General features: G+C 45.2%; 1 protein-coding gene and 1 non-coding gene across 3 annotated transcripts in view; one reads left to right on the top strand and one right to left on the bottom strand.

Annotated features, from left to right (window-relative positions):
• The window catches only part of Grp170 (hypoxia up-regulated Grp170 co-chaperone protein), a 34,205-nt gene extending 21,036 nt beyond the window's left edge, over positions 1-13,169 (bottom strand). For both annotated transcript variants that reach the window (XM_077627080.1, XM_077627081.1), the window contains exons 1-11: positions 13,035-13,169; positions 12,664-12,760; positions 12,062-12,126; positions 11,332-11,363; positions 11,170-11,248; positions 7,940-8,171; positions 6,291-6,419; positions 4,816-4,993; positions 3,356-3,542; positions 2,762-2,896; positions 153-371 (exon numbers count right to left, since the gene is read on the bottom strand). In XM_077627080.1, the coding sequence (XP_077483206.1) occupies positions 153-371; positions 2,762-2,896; positions 3,356-3,542; positions 4,816-4,993; positions 6,291-6,419; positions 7,940-8,171; positions 11,170-11,248; positions 11,332-11,363; positions 12,062-12,126; positions 12,664-12,739 (1,332 nt within the window). In that variant the 5' untranslated portion in view covers positions 12,740-12,760; positions 13,035-13,169. The remainder of the gene's footprint in view (positions 1-152; positions 372-2,761; positions 2,897-3,355; positions 3,543-4,815; positions 4,994-6,290; positions 6,420-7,939; positions 8,172-11,169; positions 11,249-11,331; positions 11,364-12,061; positions 12,127-12,663; positions 12,761-13,034) is intronic.
• Positions 13,170-19,347: 6,178 nt separating this feature from the next.
• Positions 19,348-19,419, top strand: TRNAS-ACU (transfer RNA serine (anticodon ACU)). The gene has a single exon. It is a non-coding gene; the product is annotated as a tRNA-Ser (tRNA).
• The last annotated feature ends 360 nt before the right edge of the window (positions 19,420-19,779 follow it).

Raw genomic sequence — 19,779 nt, 5'->3', positions numbered from 1 at the left:
CATATAAAGCCATAACAAGCCTGCTAATGTCATCTCCTGTCTTTCTGCCCTGTCCCTGTCATGCTAAAACTTTAATTGCACATTGCCCAGGAACATGCTTTACTAAACCCATGGTCCCTCACTGCTGTCGCATCAGGTGCAGTAGTACCCACCTGAATGGGGAAGAGGCAGGCCTCCTTGACATGGAACACCTTGACCTTGAAGCCCTTGCTGAGGTAAGCCGCCTGGTAGGCAGCTCCAAGGGCAGCTGCCTCGTCCGCATTGATGCTCTTGCCCAGCTCTCGGCTGTTGCCTAGCGCGGCATGCAGCTCCTGCTGCACACGCGGGATGCGGGTGCTGCCCCCCACCACTATCACCTGGTCAATTTCACCCTGCGATCACGAGAGCAACACAATGAAAAGGGTGATGAACAAGTGAGACACAGCAATTCACAGCGGATATTATCTTTAAGCAGTCTATCTTTACTGCTCAAGTGGTCAATGTACAATTTTTTTGGTTTAGGAATGCAGTAAAACCTCGTTAATAATCCGGACTACTCAGATTGTCAGCACGGTCCTGGCCCGACATCCATGCATTGGGGGGTCATTTATTCAGATGCAGCTTGGCTCATACTGGTCAGTTCAGACAGCATCTCAACAGGGGGCTCTGTCAAGTTACGACTAGCACAGCTATTGATCATCCAAATAGCCCTCCTCAAACATGAATTTCACAGTACAGTGTTGCTCTTGCACACTCCAAAGTGCATGCAACGACAGGCGTAATGATGGTCAGAGGGCCCTGTTGCTGAAAAATGGTCCTACTGCATAGTACTAGTTTCACTTTGCTGAGCTTTGCACCGGCCTGTGGCGACGATGGCTACTGGCTGCAATTCGGTCAGCCAGCCAAGCAAAGCTGTGCAGCACTTCAGATGCTGATTGGCGCATCATCACTGGCCTGGTTTTTTTTAATTCTTAAAAGGAGTTTTGCTCTTTCGATGCCAGCATGTCCATTCACTTCCACTGATGTGGTTCTTCTGTCTTACCATCAATCCGAAACTGCTCGTTCGTCATGCACTGTTCACAGTTCATGCGATGGTGTGTTCTCACAGGCAACGGCACCATTTGAGAGGACACTTCACTGCTACTGCACCACACTATGAAGGAGGCTGCAGAGAGTTACGATTTTGCAGCAGTTCTGTTTTAACATTCATGACAGTGTGCACGCAGTAAAGCTTTTCAAGTAACAGAGAAATGTCATCGCTGCCAGACTGTTTTCATTTCAGAAGCAGATGACCATGGCCCAAGTTTCCATAAAATAAATTTGCTATGACGCCAATGGTTTGGGCAGTTTTTTGGTTCCCATTCGATAATTCCAACTTCTGGCAAATCAGAAGGTCTTCTTAGTCCTTTGAAACCCGAATCAACAAGGTTTTACTGCACCACTTTGTGCTGCATCTGTTAAGAGGGAGCAGCAAAATCGGCCGCGACAAAATTGACTCGGGAGCAATCATACTTCCCACTGACATAAATTGGACCCCATGCAGCTATCAACTCTGCTGACATGGAATGATGAACAGGGCAGCCTGTTTTAAGTTTCGTTCAAAGTGGTTAAACGACACTCTTTGTAGAGAAAGGCGAGTGCTTTTCTGTTGGCCATGCTAGCACTGCCACCGCTCCGATTACCAGTACCACTCTTGAGGCAGACTTTAGACTTGGCATGTGCAAGTGGGCACACTCGACATGTTGCACTCAACAAATCATACCAGCAGGGACATGGCAGCACGCACAAATTCCCTTCAATGCAGCCAAAGTAGTGGGAGGAATGCTGCATCATGCAAGAGGGCAGCCCAAATATGCTTCACAAAACTACAACTAAGCACTGGAAGGGATCATCTGGTCAATTAGAAGTCTCAAAAAAGGATTAGTTTGAATCTGCCCAGAACAACAAAAGGAAGTGCATGTGATGGCATACACCTTGTGCCTGTGCTGGTGTTCTGTCTTGCACCAAGATGTGAGACAATTACTCTGCCATTTCCTTTCCTCAAAAACCAATTTTTTCATTTTTTTTTTTTTTTCAAATTTTGCTCTCACTGTCATATACTAAGTGGCTTCCTAAGCCGCCTCAAAGCGCAGACCTAAACGACGCCAGAGGGAAGCCTCAGCACAATGACCAATGTTTTGACACCACTTGTGCTTCACCCTTCCATCGAAACATCCGTCTGTGATTGAAATGTCTTTTCCTCCCCTAGTTCAAGTTTGCACTTAAGAGAAACATCTTCCCTCCGTTTTTATATCGTGGATTCCCAGGCATTCTCAATCACTGCAGTTTTTCTCAGTGGCCATCCATGCAAACAGAGAGTGCAAGTACCAGTTTCTTCACTACACTGCATCAACTGTCCAACAAAGAGTACCTTGGGCATAACAGCCTGTCCGCAAATGAAAATATGCCTACTGACTGTGTCAGGCAAACAACATGTTTTACGCACTTGAAAACTCCTAATATTTAGAAGGACCCTTTTAAACAGAGGTAAGGCTATAAAATGACAACTCAAAGTATAATGTGTCATGACCAATTATCAATGCAGGAAGGAAAATGACAAATGGCGCTACCCTTTTCCACTTGACACCAGCTTTCAACAGTGAACCTTCTGTGCAACACCAGCCGTCAGAGTGTCATACATCATGTGCCCAGAGCAATGCGGCGCGTGTTCCTGTCACCGATCTCTAAATGCCATTAGAGGGACGAAAAAAGCAGTGGCAATGTCCAAATGTCCAAAGCTCACCAAGGTCATGCCAGCAGATGAAAGAGCCATGTGGATTGGTGCAGCAACGCGCTTGAACAAGTCATCGCAAATCTCCTCAAACTCTGCCCTGGTAATTGGGTGCTTGAAGTCCACATCCTCCATGACATTTTCAACCTGCAACAAAACAGAACACAAACCTTCCTTGAAATATGCCTGTGTGTTAAAGGTAATGAATGTAAAAAATAACAGTTTTATAAAAGCACCCAAACAAACAGCCCCTAGTGATAACTTTTACACATAACACTATTCCCCGACAGCCAGTCATTACTCCACACTACTCCCGGCCCACTCCATCTGCAACCTGCAGAAAAGGTTGCCCCCAGACACCTTGCACATAAAGAAGGTATTCAAGCGCTTGCACTGCAGACAGCCTCAGCATTGTCAATGTCTTAACAATGTCCGAACAAACACTGCCAACAACCACTTTTTTAAACTATGCAGCATAAAGCATTTAGTGGGAGCATTCCACAAGCTCTAAGAACACCTAATTTAGCCAATTTTCAATAAATTTCTCTTTTTTTTTTGCTTTCAGAGAAGTGCAGGAAAGAGAAGGAAAGGCTCATTAGATCTGACCTGAGCCACATGCTCAGTGTTGGCACTGAGAACTTTCTTGACACGATCGGCTTCCTTGAAGAGCTTGGCCAGGCCCCGCTTGTTGTCAAAAACGTCTTGCTTCGTCTTCTTGAGCGCGCTGAACTCCTTGGCAAAGCGTTCACCCAGCCGCAGCTTGAACTCCAGGCCACCCAGGAAACGGTCATACCTGGATGAGATGAGAGGGAAGCTCTTCAGTGAAAAATGATTTCAATCATCGTCTATCCATGTGCTTGCTAGTTCATTCTGAATGCAAAATGTCCCACCCCAAGGCAAAATGACACGTGCTACTCACAAGATGCAGTGACAAGACATTGAACATTTCTGCCAATGAATAATAAAAACAAAGCATCCCTGTCCTGTGCAGAAACCACAGCAAAAATGGCACTCAAATTCAATTCAACACATGGTATACTGAAGCCCTGCACTCACTGCCAGCTATCCAGCCAGTGGGCTTTGAAGCATCACTGAGTCAACTACTTTTTTTTTTTCTGTGCCACCTTCTCCTATGAGTGCTTCGTCTCTCCGATATGCATTTCAGGCTGCTGGATTCTCTGAGCACATAAGAATTCAATAATGAGGCAAAAAGACAGTACAAAGGATTAAAAATAAATTAGCAACTTGCATATCTTCCTTCACAAGAGAAATAAAATTTTGGAAGCGGTGTTATACCAGACAACTAGTAGTGATTAGTCTAAGTGGAGAAACAGCAACTAGAGTTTAAAAGTGCTTACTAGTTTTCGAGCTAACCACATGTTTCAGCAATCAATATTTTTTTTTGCAAAGATTTCCTGAAACAGGCATCAGAGCAAAGGACATTTACATATGCATTTCTTTTGTGCCACAAGGCATAACTCACTACCACCACAAAAGATGTACTTCTTATCCAACATAAATAACTCCTTCCACTATGAACAAACACCGCACAGCAAATTTGCTTTGTACTATGCAGGTGGCTACACATTCCTATTACAATAGTCAACAAAGCCACCTTAAGCAAGCTCTGCGGAGTGAACAAAAAACATATAAAATAAAAAATAAGCGACAATAAATAAAGGGACGGTGCTGAGAAGCAATCAAAGGGAAATGAAATATGAAAAACTTTTCATCATTTAAATTTGATGTATAAGAAGAGCACCTATACTGCTTGTTATTTCCAGAGCAATCGTGAAGAGAACTGAAAAGTCAATGGAACAAAAAAAAATGGAAGCAAGCTAGCAGTCTGCTTGTTTACACTATCAATTAGTAATCAATAGGAAACATCTACACAACTTGCTAAAATTAACCGAATTACATTTTTTTTCAGCTGAATTCTCCATTACAGCTTCCTCAACGGCACGTTGTGGTTTTCAACTCGTCAGACTAATAAACCTCAAATGATATCATGCATTTCCACAAGCCTTAACAGCTAACTGCAACAAGATGAAGAGGGCAGTCCTCACCCAACGCCCTTGATGGAAAGCTGGGGCACGTGCTCTGCCAGGATCTTGTCCTTGGTTTTGACAGTTTGGTAAGACACAACGGTGGCTGTGGTGCTGCCAGTGCCCATGTCATAGAACAGGATGTGCACCGGCGTGTCATTGAACTCCTTGCGACGAAACACGCCATAGTTGAGTGCAGCTGTACAGGAGAGAATTAAAAGAGAGTAGTAACAGGCAGGTTAGTGGAGTTACATTTTTAAACTGGTGCTGTTCCCTTAACTCCTGCTTCAAGTTTTCGACAAGGAGATTCATGGTCTCCTGCCTTTTAAAGTGCGAGCTGTATCTGCAGCGTCCCCGAGACACACACAAAAGTTGGTTAACGATCATGTGATCATCCCCTGCATGCTCCTCGTGCTACCTTAGTCATGCATGGGTGTGCACTCTCACTTATCATATGACCATCCTATGCACACACCACGAGCCTCATACTTCATACAGCCTTTGTCATCATCGGGTAGGAGACACGGTTGTAAAATGACACCAAACGCTTTGAAACGCCTCTCACTCTGCACACAGCCAGGACATGAGAGCCCGCTAACATAGAGCAAGTTGCACATCGGGAGCACATGCTAGGGACGCTGCCTGCAAACACGCAACCAAAAAACTTCTGCAAGTCTGTGCCCACATATTTCATAGAAAAAAAATTGACAACATTTATGGCAGGCTGAGTAATGTGGAAAACTCAGAGATGACAGTTATCGCCAGCCTGGGCTGATGACGCTTCACATTTGATTGATAACATAACTCGAAGCATGAGCATCCTCTGACAAAGTCACAAAGAGCGTGCATCTGTATGGGGGTTACGGGGTATAGGGGTATAAGGTATGGGTGTATGGGGTATGGGGGTCATAAAGAAATGTGCGGAAGCAGTTTTACAGTGGGTGGACACCTGGAACATACAATGACGGAAGAAATTAAGGAAGGGGTGAATGAAGCAGAAATTGAAGAAACTGACAACATTCACAGCAGCTCTCACTGAATTTCACAATTTCCACAACAAGCATATCCGACTTGTGTATGGTTATCAGTTATGTTTCCAACCCAACCGAAGTATCTTGTACTGTTTAAGAAGTCATATAAAGCAAAAGGAGTCTATAAAGCCAACGTATAAGTACAAATCATTGAAAAAGCCTAGCAGTTGCAACAGCATAAGGCAAATGTTGCAAAGCTTCTTGTTTTTCAGGAGAAAAAGTATGTCAACATAAGCTCATCTAGAACGAAAGGTAGGTCAAGGAGACGTTCAGAGCATTGCAAAGAAGAGCGCTAGCTCATGACCAGAAGGCCCACGCATTCAGAAATGAAGCTTGACAGCACTTCAGTGCACAATTGCAAGCAATGAGGCATAATAAAAGTAGGCCTCCACAAATCTGAGCACAATATCATGAAATTTGTGCGATCCTGACTATATAAAAAATTTGCAAGTGCAGAAGTCCTACCGGCAGTGTTGGCACCAATGAGCTGGAGAACTTTAATGCCAGCAAGGTTAGCAGCCTGTGTCACAGCCCTTCTCTCTGCTTGATTGAAGAACGCAGGCACTGTGATCACTGCATCCTTAATTGGCTGTTCTGAAAGAAACAAGAAAAAAAAAAGGACCTCAAAAGGACAGTTGCATCACGGTCAATATCAAAAGACTGTAAACCTCTAATAAAGCAAAAGGTATAGTCCAACCTCAATCGAACACAGTTACAACAAATTATTGGCTACATCGAACTCTTCCAAATTTTTTTTTAAAAACTGCATGCAATTTTAACTTTTGTGTACCAAATACGGTTGGCTTTAAAACTGATATACCGGGCCCACAGTGCTAAGCGATGCCTACTCCAAAAGTAGACAGCAAGCTTCGCCGCACTCCACATGTAGCCGATGGTGGTGCGGCAAGCGTTTGTGCCTCTCACATCCGTGGACAGCGTCCCGGAAGCAGCAACTTGAGTAGCTGTCACCTTGGTGCAAGCATTATGCAGTGTGGCCATTCATCTCAAGTTGACTATCATGGCGGTGGTGAAAACAACAATAGCTTTCGTTGTGAACTGCTGGTTTCCACACGACACTCTTGTAAAGTGGAAAATTCAGCATCACTGGCGATTGGCCTGCCACCACTGTGTGCTCATGGTCTTGTGGTGATGTCCGGGGAAGAAAACTTAGCTAATGTTTGGAACTCTGTTTATCGCGGCCCCTGGAATCACCACGAGCCCTTTAAAAAAATTGCTAAAACTTCGAAAAAAGTCTCTCCCTGTTCTCCTGCAATGGTCGCTTGAGGCACTGCCAATTCTCTGACTTCAGTGCAGAACTCTTTCGTGCACTGTTGATGAAATTTTACATTACAAATGTTGGCTATATAGAAGGTAATTTAGAATTTTTTACCATTCCGCTGTAGCGATGTTTGAATGTAGTAAAATCTGAAGAGCGAACAGCGAGGTACATTAACGAGGATGCTATAAACATTACCGGTCATAACTGACACAAACTTCTGCATCATTAACTTCTTTTTAGAGGCGCATATATGCAAGCCCATGCAAGCACAATACATGTATGCATTGTAGGCACTAAATAGGGCTTCATAGCTTTCACATGATGCTGCAAAATTGCTGACATGTCTCACACAACATAATGACAATGCAGCTTACAGTAGATGTACAACGATATGTACCTTATTTTTCATCCCAAGAAAAATACCCATAGGAACAAAGATTTGCTTCAAAAATTTGGTGCAGTGTTTGTAAAAAGCCAATTAAGCATGTAAAATCAGCCAGCAGCAGGGACCCTTCTGGCTTTCATAAAAACACAATGCAGGGTGCTAAAATTCCTGCAAGATGGTATCTGCAGTTCTCCGTGCACTGCTGTCAATGATGCAAGTTCCAAGCATCAACTCAGGGCTAAAATTTCACATTTGCTTACACGAGAGTAAAGGTTAGTGAGCAACGTTGTTTCATTTAAGCTGAAAAGTGCAAATCCCAAAAAATTTTAAAGTGCTATAATACATATTCCAGTGAACTGTCATCACCAAATTGTTGAAATAAAGTTTGGAACGTCATCATTTAGCCAAAGATCAGGGACAGTAATTAAAACACTGCTATTTAGTGCTCACCAGCAGCATTGGTTGCCAGCTCTTTTGCATATGCCAGTACCATGCCTAGCAGTTCCTCAGGGCTGAAGGTCATGCCCTCGGGATGCTTGAACAGGACACCACCTGTCTTCGGATCAGCCTCCAGCTTGTAGTAAGGGAAGCGACGCTCAAACTCTTTCACCACCGGGCTGTTCCTCTCTTTGCCCACTAAGTCGAGGAAGTGAGAGTAGCTCTTGTCTGGAAACCTGACTCCCTGCACAAGAAAGACTGAAGGTAAGCAGAGCTCTCTGTACAGACATCACAGAGTTTGGAAAAACCTTGGAAGAAAACTCTACCCAAAACACATTCTGAACAGCACATGCTTATTGTGAGCTACTCTGTATGAGGCAAAGTCAACCCTAAACCGATACGGATATATAACCGATGACACCCAGAGCTTTGCTTACATTTAGCCTAAAGGGGCCCTAAAAAACTTCTCTGCTCATAAGGACAAAGTTTTGAATCCAATAATATGCCTCATAACTGATGTTGGCCCCCAAGATAACTTTTCCTAAAGGAGCAACAAAAGTGGACAAATTAAAAGTAAAATACTCACCCTTTGCCATTTCCCTCAGCTTGAGTTCTCCCCTCAGTTTCCCCTCAGCCTGTGCCTCATAGAGCTTTGCCCCTTTTACTGTAGTCCAGCCACTGCTAACAGTGGTACCCCCCCCCCCCTATTACAATTAGGAACAGCCAAGCTGCCACCTCCTCTATAACGGTACAATGCCACCTACAGAGCACAATGTGAAAAAAGAAGACCTTACTTTTGCGTCCATTTGTAGTCATTACCTGCCGCAAATGGCTGGGCCACGTATCACAAATTTTTCATCTTCATATTTGTCACTTAAAAATGCCAATTATTTACAACTTCATATATCTCAAAGTTAGTGTCATGGAAAATATTTCAAACAATCACTCATTCAATGCCGCACAGTTCTGGGTGCCCAAGATGCAACCTATACAAGCTACAGTGCAAAAAGGCCCCTTAATGAATTCCTGCGAGAAAACTGTGCAAAAAAGAAGCGAGCGAAAGCTCTGTGGCAAATTCTCGTTTTCGTTTAGCCAACAGAAAAGTTGCCGTAGAACATGTTCTTGGGCAAGTTGGTTCATAGCTTTAGTGGATGAAGAAGAATTGTCAGCCAAAGCTCCAGGAAACTCAAATCCTTTGCAGAAGTAAAGATAAGACTGCCCGAGAACTGCTAGAAGCCCACCGGATTAAAAAAGGCGGGAGTTCCTGCATCAGCACCCTATCGCTAGTCATACATAAGAATGAGAGTATATTTTTAGATAAGTTTAGAAAGATTTGAGTCACTTTTGTTCCCTACAATGCAGTATCCATACCATTGCCAGTATCTTTTACCCTTTGCTTGGGTTTTTTTCCATCACCCCTACCTCTTGGCTATAAATAAGCCGTGCGTGTATCCAATAAACAGTTGCAAGTAGTGCCTGTGTCGTGTCCGTCCTTGCCTATGTGCCGTGTCTTTTGTGCGCTTCATCCACTAAAGAAAAGTTGCCCCTGCTAATGACTTGTTCACAGGTGATCAGTACTGTACTTTGGTATGATAATGCACTAAAGCATCAAATTAAATGTGAATGGTAATATGTAAATGCTGCCAGCAAAATGAGAACATCTCAACTGTGGGAGAACAACTGTTCTCAACACTGCGAAATGCTCAGGTTCTTCAAGTGTGAAGACACTTTACTCCCCACCTTTACTTGGTCATCTGTACACCCCCAGCTGATAGCATGGAGTGCACCTGATATGCGTCCTGACAGAAGGGCAACTGATAAAATAAGCAAAATATGCTGGGTTTGTGACATCTGCTTCACGCAGAGCAGACAAACAGCAGCAACGGTTGTGACTTCACTGCCTTAACACTAATTTCAAAGGCAATGGCACAGTTAACAGTCTACGATCGCAACCATCAAAAAGTGTTTATTCTCTAAACAGCAGTTACATCAGAGGTTGTTATACGCAAAAGCACTTAGCTGTTTGAAAATGTAGCTACATGCCAAGTAGTTACATACAAACTGGTTACATCACCTGTGATTGCCAGCTTGCTGGGTACCGAGGCTAAGACATTTGTTTATTCTCATGTTGTACTCCTAACGCTACTTTTTTTTTTCCTGTTTCTCTGAAGTACTAAGTATGCTAACCCTTGTTCAGGCATACTTGTTTATTCTTATTCTTGTTAGCACTGCTTTCTTCTTTTGCCTGTTTCACTCAAAAGCTAAGCATGCTAACCTAACTTTTAGTCTTGAATTTGCTACATACTAACTGCACATTTCAAAAGCAATACCTAAACCACACAAGTGCAACTGTAATAAGCAGACAGCAGCTTTTGGAAGGTTTTGAATAAGTGCTGTCCTTACAGCATTCTTGAATAAAGCACTACAGGCAGCTTTGCTTTGCCCACAAAGTGCAAGGCTGCAAAAGTCAACCAGTTTTCTTTGACACAGAAGTCGAATCTCTATCTCTTTCTACAAGGTTTGAGAGACTGAATCCTACTACTTAAAGACACAGGTTATAAACATCAAGAAAAATTTTGCCACTTGCGACCGGTGTTTACTTTTCCGCAACACGGCTACAAACCAATTTGTACTGCGATTTCACTAAACATTCTTTGCCGCTAGTCTATAAATGAACTAGTAGATTAATAGTAAATACCATTTCTTTTTTATTCCTTAACATGATAAACACTGAAATCAGGCTAAAAGATGTCATCAAAAAAACTCCTCACAACGAACATTATTCCCATAGCTTTATAGCATGCACCAACAAATGCAGCTTGAAGCATGAAAAAGCAAGAAAACACCAGTACTTTGGGTTTGATAATCGACAGCTTCGTCACCTCATCCAAATTAGTCTACAGCATGTGCACAACAGCACTAGAAGCAATTTTGGTCCAGCCTGACAAAATGAATGGGGGCAATTTCCACTTCACAAGGTACCACAATTGGACCCATTAATCGCTATTTTCAAGAAACAGTAAACTCCTTTAGCAAAAGTAATAATGATCATAAGCAACTATGCCCATCAAACAAATCTGTGTACTTAATGGAAATAAGCAATACAGAATAACAGAATTTGGTCTTCCTTCTAGTCAACCTTAATATTATGCTTTCATCAATGTAGCCACAACTTGCCTGCAAAAGCTATAAAAACAGCTTGCAAACATAGACTGGCTCCAGAAGCTCAAATGAGAACTTACAGTTGAAACTGCTTGTTCTCCAAAGTGCCGTTCTCCATCTCTAAAGGCGATAGCAACAGGTGTCTTTCTCTGCGAATCCCTAGAATATGGGCAAACAAATCATGAGTCATGAGATCAGATCACATGCCAGCATGCTTGTGACAAGTGGGAAAGAAAACTTACTTGTTCAATGCAATTTCCATAGGAACTCCGGGCTGAAAAAGCAAATTACAGACTTCAGTAAACCTTGCAGTGTAATCCTCTAATTATCAGGCATGTTATGCAAGCCTCATTTAGTAAGCATTGCATGCATCAAACAAAATATCACCTGATTGATTACACCACAATTAGAAACTACGCTGTAGATGGCTGTGACTACAAGAATCACATGCTACATTTATACCAAACGGACACAAGGCAATGAGGCCAAAGACAAGAGCAACAATATGCTATGCTACAGCTAACTGCAGCCTATTGACAGTGTAAACAGTCATTACTTTAAAAAAAATCATGATTATGAAAGCACTGCGTTCAGTACGTCCTGGCTAGGATGATGCTCACATGCATTGGGAAGTTTTCAAGAACATACGAGTGCCACACACATTCTCATCCCTTTATATGAAACCATATTTAAGAAAGCAAAATTTCCCAGTGCACCCTCACACAACCCCAAATATGCATGCTTAAGGGTGTGCACTCAGATTACAATCAATTCATTGATCAAAAAAGCACGATAAAAAAACCTTTTCCCTCAAATGTACAATTTAATTCAACCCTAACCCACATGCCTTAAGCCCATTTACATTGATACGTTTTCATACACGTTGCACTAGCCCTCTAAGTGCACATAAGTTGCATCATGTTGTTATTCAGAACGCCAGGTATAATGTAGCCAGGTTTAGGTTCAACTCACGGAGACAATAGCAACTTTCATCCATTCTATGCCAAGGTCCACAGACATGACTGCAATGCATTCAACTGAAAAAGAAAAATTTGCAGTATTTATTCATCGCGCACGCGAATATTACTCTGCAATGAGGGTAACAATTTTAGGCAGACGTCTAACAGGTTTCCAATGCAGTCTAAACAATACAGCTTTCAGGACGAAATAAAAATGCAGCAACCCCGCGAACTAAAATTGTTTTCAACAAGTAAATTTGAATGCACGTTCTTGATATCATGGATCAAAAAGGGGAACGAGTGCCTCATGCAGAGCGCGATATGGCAACGTGGGTGACAGATGTGAGCGAATGCTAAAGCTTATGACGACATATTTGAGACAGCGCAGTGTTTAAATACAAAAGCTTAAGTACTACAGCAAGGCAAGCATGCGAGTCTCAGCAGTTCTTTTTTACACACGAAAAATCCTGAACATAAGTAAACATAACTTGAGCCGTTGCCAGCCGCGAGGCAAGTGCATACAGCTACGAGAAACTACAGACAGCACTGCCACAAAAATACCCTCACGAGAGAAAAACACAACGATACTGAGAGGTAGCAGCTGGTCGTACTCACCTTTGTTAATGCTAATTATACACAATGCGACGACGCACCATGAGAGGTGCAGCCGCGAGAGCGACGAAAAGGCCATTGATATTGATTAGAGAGGAACCTGAAATGAGTTCAAGGAGGAAATTGTGACAATAAATTAAGCTCCGCGCTGCAGAGCTCATAAGTGTTGCAAGACTTAAACAGAAAACAGAAATTGTGAGTTGTTTGAGACGCTGGGCAACTCTAGACTACGTTAGGAAAGCCATCAGCTGCAGCCAACATGCAGCTTTCATTCATTGGTAAGGGGCCGGCACCGCAAACTGACCCTCTTTCACTGCAAACTCGAGCATGCGAGCTTCGCGCAAGACGCGGAAGACGTGCGATAAAACACTCACCTAATTACACTATGTCCAGAGCTCAAATTAAAAGGTAGAATACATCACGATGCACATGTCCCAAAGCACCGGCGAACGTATTTCGGAGTTTTTAATGATGGCCGGGGAATGTGGCGATGGGTGATTGGGCTCTCGAAACCGGATATCCGCTAGAATGACACGTGGATGCGAGAACTGTGCGACTGTGCGGAGTTCGTGTCTGAACACCAATTGTACAGGCGGCTATAAGTACTCTTTCAGGAATTTTTAAAGCCACCTTTCAACGGTTAAATTAGAAAACTTCGTTTGGTTTGTTCTCTTGAGCCATCTAAAGTCATCAAGGAATGAAAATGTAAGCAAAGCAATGCCGAACGTCGGGACGTTTGACGGGAACAGCCAGCTGTGTCCTATGCCTTTTAATATTGGGGATATTACAAAACAGTTCTTCCTTGTAATCATTCCGTACGTGTCCAGCAAATCACTAGACAGTACAGCGTGCTGTGTGCGTTGGTATGCAGCATGCTGTATGCGTGTCAAAGCCATCAGGAGCGTCTGTTCTGCGCGGGAGTTTTGAACTTGCAAATTCGTGACAGTTGGCAGATAGTCTGTTCTGCGTTGCTTCTCCGCGTGTCGAAGGCATGGCCTCACATTTCGTCGGAAGTAAGAGTTACTTGATAATGTCAAATGAAGACTTCTGCAGCGTTATCAAACGCTTACCGGCTGCACCATCAAATACGGTATCGCAAGTTGGGAGGAGTGGGAGGCCCTGCTCTCGTCTCCGAACCCGACATCGCATGTTGCGCAGGTGGGCCTAAGCCGTGGAGGATATTTGGTCCCGAAAATGGGCGCTTTCGAGAGCATTCTATGCTATGTTCATGTAGTCTTGGAACGCTTGGCAACGGGTCACTCATACCTGCTTTTACTTATAGCTGAATTGCATGTAGCGGACACAAACAATTTAGGGGTTCATATGACCGCATATAAAGGGCATGTGAAAGTGATACGACAGCGAAGACCTGCCACTCGTGTATGTTGGAACTTTGCATGCGGCTGTTGGAGGTGCATGCGGCTGCCGGTTGTCGTTGCGGTCAAGTCCAGCACGACAAAGCGACATTGTAACCTGGCCAGACAAATTTTCCGCGAATTAAATGCATCGCAGCGCGCGTCAGTTCCTGAAAACAGCGCGACGAACACTCATGCATTCTCCAAGGAGAGTGAATACCTAACATGAAACTGCTGAGCGCATTGGAATAAAATTTTGGTAACAATTATAGGCGCCCACAGGTATACCAACACAGCAGAAGTAACATCGCATGTTCTCAGATGGCTCGGCTTCGTGAGGACAGTTTCCAGAGGGTCCAGAACAACCATATAGAGGATCCTTAAAATTCGCCAGTGGCGTACTGTTCTTCAGTGTGGGAACCTTACCAGGCTCTTAGTGCCTGCTGCGCTCGAGAGTGCTCAGTTGCGAGCCGCCTTCTAGTTCTTACAGCAATGAAGCTCCTCGCCTTTGCTGTACCACACTCAGACACCGCAGGTTCGATTTACCGCGTTGCCATGCGTAGTCCCGATGCTTGCCACTTCCGTCCTACATCGGATCGTCAGCGTCCCCCGCTGCAGTGTATATGCCCCAACAGTTTGTCACCATTCCATATATTTGGCATCACGGAACAGTTGTAACCGACACAGATTTCTCCCCAGAGCGGTTGGCTTGTGACGCTGTAGTTACTACATACCAGCGGTTATAAGCTGAATAACCGACTAGGTCGCGGACTTTCCGGCGTTTATTTTTGGGAAAAATCGGCTCATTTTTTTCGGCTAGTTGTACGACATAAAGCTACACGTGCTAATACTGGTGTAAAAATTACCAAAGCCCACAAAAGAGTAAATAAAGGACACAAGTTTTATTGATATATTGGCTGTATATAAATACTTTTCACAGTTGGTTATAGTAGACAGATGCATATACTTAGACTGTCATCAGCCATACCTGCGCGCTCCTTTTTGTTGACAGCACGCAATTTCGAAAATGCTCGTTAAGAATCGCCTCATACATGAAACCCACGTGTCTAAAGACGCTCTGGATTATATGGGCCAGTCGCTCCCATGTGTAATTTCCGATACAATGGAACGCCAACACTGACCCCGCTACTGGTGCTTTTGATTCATTGATTGATTGATGTTCTTTCCTTCAAATGAGCATATTTGAGGGGATTAAGGGGACCAGGAGGCGATGGTACGAGGGAGGGTGGTTTTCGGACCCGTCGTGCCTTCATGGTGAATGCCAAGGTCTTAGAGGACGTGACTGCCGGTGGAGGCGGTCGATCGTGTTGTGATGGCCTATATAGCGCTATATCTTCTCTGTAGAGGTGATCTGCGGGTGTCCTATTGCACTTTCGTACACTCCACGCAAGAGAAGGTTAAGCTCGTCTCGGTCGGTGACGTATGGTTCTATATAGGTGGCCACGTAGTTGATGCGTCGGAGGACGAAGGCTTGGATGAGCCGGGTGAGGTTCGCGTCCTTCGTGCGAGCGTGGCGGTTTGAGATGCGGTGTAAGAGACAGGTGGTTTGCTGGGTGGCTCCCTTAAGCTTAATCAGCTTGTCTCTATTGCGGCAGTTATTTGTTTTGGATAAGCATGCTCAGCACTCAAATCGTGGAGGCCTCGTACTGGGTCGTCATCCACGTGCAGGTAGATGCATATGGGGAATACACTGGGATGCCGGCCCCGTCGTGCACGGGTTCGGATAACTGTATTCAAATTTGGTGGGCGAGCAGGAGAGTCCGCGCTGGGTAACGTATTCATGGACGGTGTTGATGCCTGCGTGAAGGATGTGTACCTTCAAGCACCCCATCGCAGCCCGCTTCCAAGCGTAATGTCATGGTTTGGTTTAGGAGATTTAACGTGCCAAAGCGACTAGTGTCTAAAGACGCTCGAGATGACACGAGCCAGTCGCACGCATGTATAGTTTCCAAAACAATGGACGGTCGACAACATGACAGCGCTACTAGCGCTAACTTGAATTCTGACTTGAGCTTCTTCAGGGTGCATTCGTCCCTCACTGCAAACCTGAATATCTATAGCATAACGAACAGCCCAAAAGGGCCATGCAGGACGAGGAAGGAAACAGACATACGAAGCGCCATCAACAGAATTCTTCTGTTTCAGTCAGCGCTTCGTGTGTGTTTCTTTCCTCGCCCTGGTCCTTTTGCGCTGTTAATTATGCTAAACCTCCACCAGCTCACTCACTTTTCCGTTATCCTGTAAATCTGTTCATAGTTCGTGAAGTCCTCCGGCAGCTCCGTTTTCACCCAAGGGTCAACTATTTGTGCACGAAACCAGTAAGAGTCATGTATGAATTGCAAGTAATCGGGGATGTTCTGCTTAATATTCTAGATTCAGTTGTCTTTAGGCACCTTGTAATGTACAGCAAAATATGCTAAGAGCTCCATCATTTGATCCTCGTTTTCCGTGCTGTACACACATGCCGTACCTTCCTGCTGGTGCCTGATGCCACTCCTCTTGCAAAGCGACAGGTTTTCCGCCAGGATAGGATGCGCCTCGTATACACGAAGATTTTTGTGGACTCGCGTCTTGATAACGTCCAGTAACGAGCTAGATGCTGTGGGGGTTTCGTCTGCGCGAGGCCTGCACCCAGCTATAGCTAGGCCTGAAAGGTACGCGTGGCTTCCTTCCCACAGACGGTGTGCGGAGAACACCGCGACGAGCTCGTGGCCACCGGCATGGCGCAGAGGAGGCTCCAGGCAAGGACGGTGAACAGGGTGGATTTATTGAACAATATTTACACTCCACAGTTTTGAAGGCGGCACTCGAGATGAACTGATGGCAGTCCCCCCGTGAAGCCGCTCGCGACGCAACGTGCTCGGTAGAAGCCTGCAGAGACCGTACGCAGTTGTTACGGCGCACCGTGCTTTCTCTTGGCAAGCGGGAGGAGGGGCTCTGCCTTCCATTGTCCGGACGCACTGTCCGCGCGCGGGGCAAGGGCGCGAAGGCAGGTGCATGTCGCGTGGGCGATGCAGCCTGGCGCGTGACGTCACCTGTCCAAAATGGCCGCCAACAGCAGCCACATTGGTGCGACTAAGCCTAGCCACGTGTGAACTGAGAAAAGGGGTCTAAGGATCCCCAGAATGCTTATATACAAACGTCATATTCACGAGAAGTTCTTGCGAAGTGCACTGTGCTAAGGCGGATACTTGGGCAAGGCAGTACATCTTAAAGAGGGAAAAACAGCGTAGAAACACAGGATGAAGAAAGAATGCAGGTTTCTCTAGCTTCATGTCCATGGCGGCGGAGTCCCTCTTAAAGAAATGCAGAATGTGAAGAAGGCCGAGCGAGATCCCGAGCCGTCTAAGACAGCAGTCATACCATACGTTCACAAACTGTCACATCGGATCAAGAAATGTGCGGTACGCGCTGGTGTTCGAGTGGTTTCTTTTTTTGCACCGAACAAGCTCAGTGCAATGTGCCGGCGTGTAAAAAAATGGCGAACCAATACGAAAATCATATGACACGAACCATCAAAATCGCTACTCTGATGTTCAGTGCGGCGTGGTGTACGATATGTGCCATTATCGTGTGGGAAAACATATGTCGGGAAGACGGGCCGCTGTGTGAACACTAACTAATCGAGCACGCCAAATTGCTAAAAACAGGCACAGGCAGCAATCTAGCCGGGCATTGCAAGGAATGCCCTTCTAGAAACTGCGCCCCTTTCCTGGACAGCACGCGCGTCTTAAAGAAATACATAACGAAGAAAGCAAGGAAAATCATCGGAGCACTAATCATTCAGCGGAGAGGCCAGAGCAGCGCCAGCAAGCCATCTGTTAGACTGCTTGACAAATAAATAAGTTATCTATCCGTTTGACTTGTGCAAACCGCCTCCAATGATTGCACCTTCTGTATCGTGGCTATTTATAATGTTTTGTGTTCTTGCTTTTAAGACGTTTTTCTGCAGATATATGTTTTGCTTACGGCTGAATAAAAAAATTGGCGGGGGTTTAGCTCTGGTTAAGCCTGGAGTGACGCGATAGCTACAGCTGGCCGAGTGGAACTTGGTCACGTGACGAACCACGTGGTCAGCCACGGCGCCGGCAGCTGCTCCGCATCACGTAACCAAACACGTGACAGCGTGGCGGCGCAGCCACAGGGTGGCAAGGAGCTCAAAATACTTTTATCAGCTGCAATGTCTTCGCAAGAAAAAGAAGGAAAAAACAGCGCAGAAACGCAGCACGAAGAAAGAACATGACGGCACAAGGCGCTGACTACCAACTCGTTTTGTAGCGAGAGCTACGTACATTACGGTAGCATTCCGAGCCTTCGGCGTGGCGGTGGCGCCGCCAAATATTTGGCGAATACATTGGGTATTCGCCAAAGATAAGACAAAGCAGAGGCTGTGGGTTGGTCAAGCTGCCTGCGAGCAGCACTTTTCCCGCCGCTCTCCCATCGTGTATTTACGATTGCAAATAAACATTATTATTATCATCATCATCATCATCATCATCATCAAGTACCTGCGGTACATCAAGTTAGCAGGCGACATCGTGCGGGCCGCGTGGCACAAGATGCGGAACAGCTCTCCAAGACAATCTTTTTCTTGAGCGCGGGATGCCGGTCTTGCAGACAGTTTCGGAGAATCTATGTATACTTCGTAGTTGACACCACTCGTATTTTGAGTGCGATGTATTCTTCCGTGCAACTCTGGTACGGTGCTTATATACGAAGCCCCGCAGGAAAAAAAAAATTCTTTTCATAAGTCATGCAAGCTTGTAAAGTAGAAAGAAGTGCTCGCTGAAGATATTGTGCGTATCTCGCTGTTGTATTCTGGATACAGAACGGAGTAGCAGTTAAGCGCTACTAATGGTTGTGGGAGCGCAGACTAACTGCGCTGCCACAACCATTATTCCTTTTGGGGAGCAACTCCGTGGGGATCAACCGTTGGTCTCACTACGGTTACTCCTAACTGCTGATCCTTCCCAGGGATCTTCATAGGGCTAACTACATCGTGCCAAACTACATGCGCTTTCGAAAAGTTCGCAGGCAAAGCAACCTCTCCAGTGCACGTAATTCGTCGAAATAGGCAGAATTTGTTGGGCCACAGCGCCCGACGGGAACCCCGTTTTCGAAACTGTAAAAATTATAATATGGATATTACCTAAAGTGGGCATAGCGCCTCTCAGGAATGAAGGAGCCTTACACTAATAGTTGAAAACTTAACTATTTACTGTTAATTAACAAGCCTGCTAGTTAGCACCATGTACTGCACCGCTGACAGTGCTATGCCGAAAAAAGCGTTCTTCTAACACAAAAAGACCCCGCCGCGGTGGCTCAGTGGTTAGGGCGCTGGGCTACTGATCCGGAGTTCCCGGGTTCGAACCCGACCGCGGCGGCTGCGTTTTTATGGAGGAAAAACACTAAGGCGCCCGTGTGCTGTGCGATGTCAGTGCACGTTAAAGTTCTCCAGGTGGTCGAAATTATTCCGGAGCCCTCCACTACGGCACCTCTCTCTTCCTTTCTCGGCTCAGTGGTTAGGGCGCTCGACTACTGATCCGGAGTTCCCGGGTTCGAACCCGACCGCGGCGGCTGCGTTTTTATGGAGGAAAAACACTAAGGCGCCCGTGTGCTGTGCGATGTCAGTGCACGTTAAAGTTCTCCAGGTGGTCGAAATTATTCCGGAGCCCTCCACTACGGCACCTCTCTCTTCCTTTCTCGGCTCAGTGGTTAGGGCGCTCGACTACTGATCCGGAGT

Source organism: Amblyomma americanum, chromosome 6, assembly GCF_052857255.1.
Source record: "Amblyomma americanum isolate KBUSLIRL-KWMA chromosome 6, ASM5285725v1, whole genome shotgun sequence".
NCBI lineage: Eukaryota > Metazoa > Arthropoda > Arachnida > Ixodida > Ixodidae > Amblyomma > Amblyomma americanum.
Note: the sequence above shows the minus strand (reverse complement) of the source record. Positions and strands in the feature narration are given on the sequence as shown.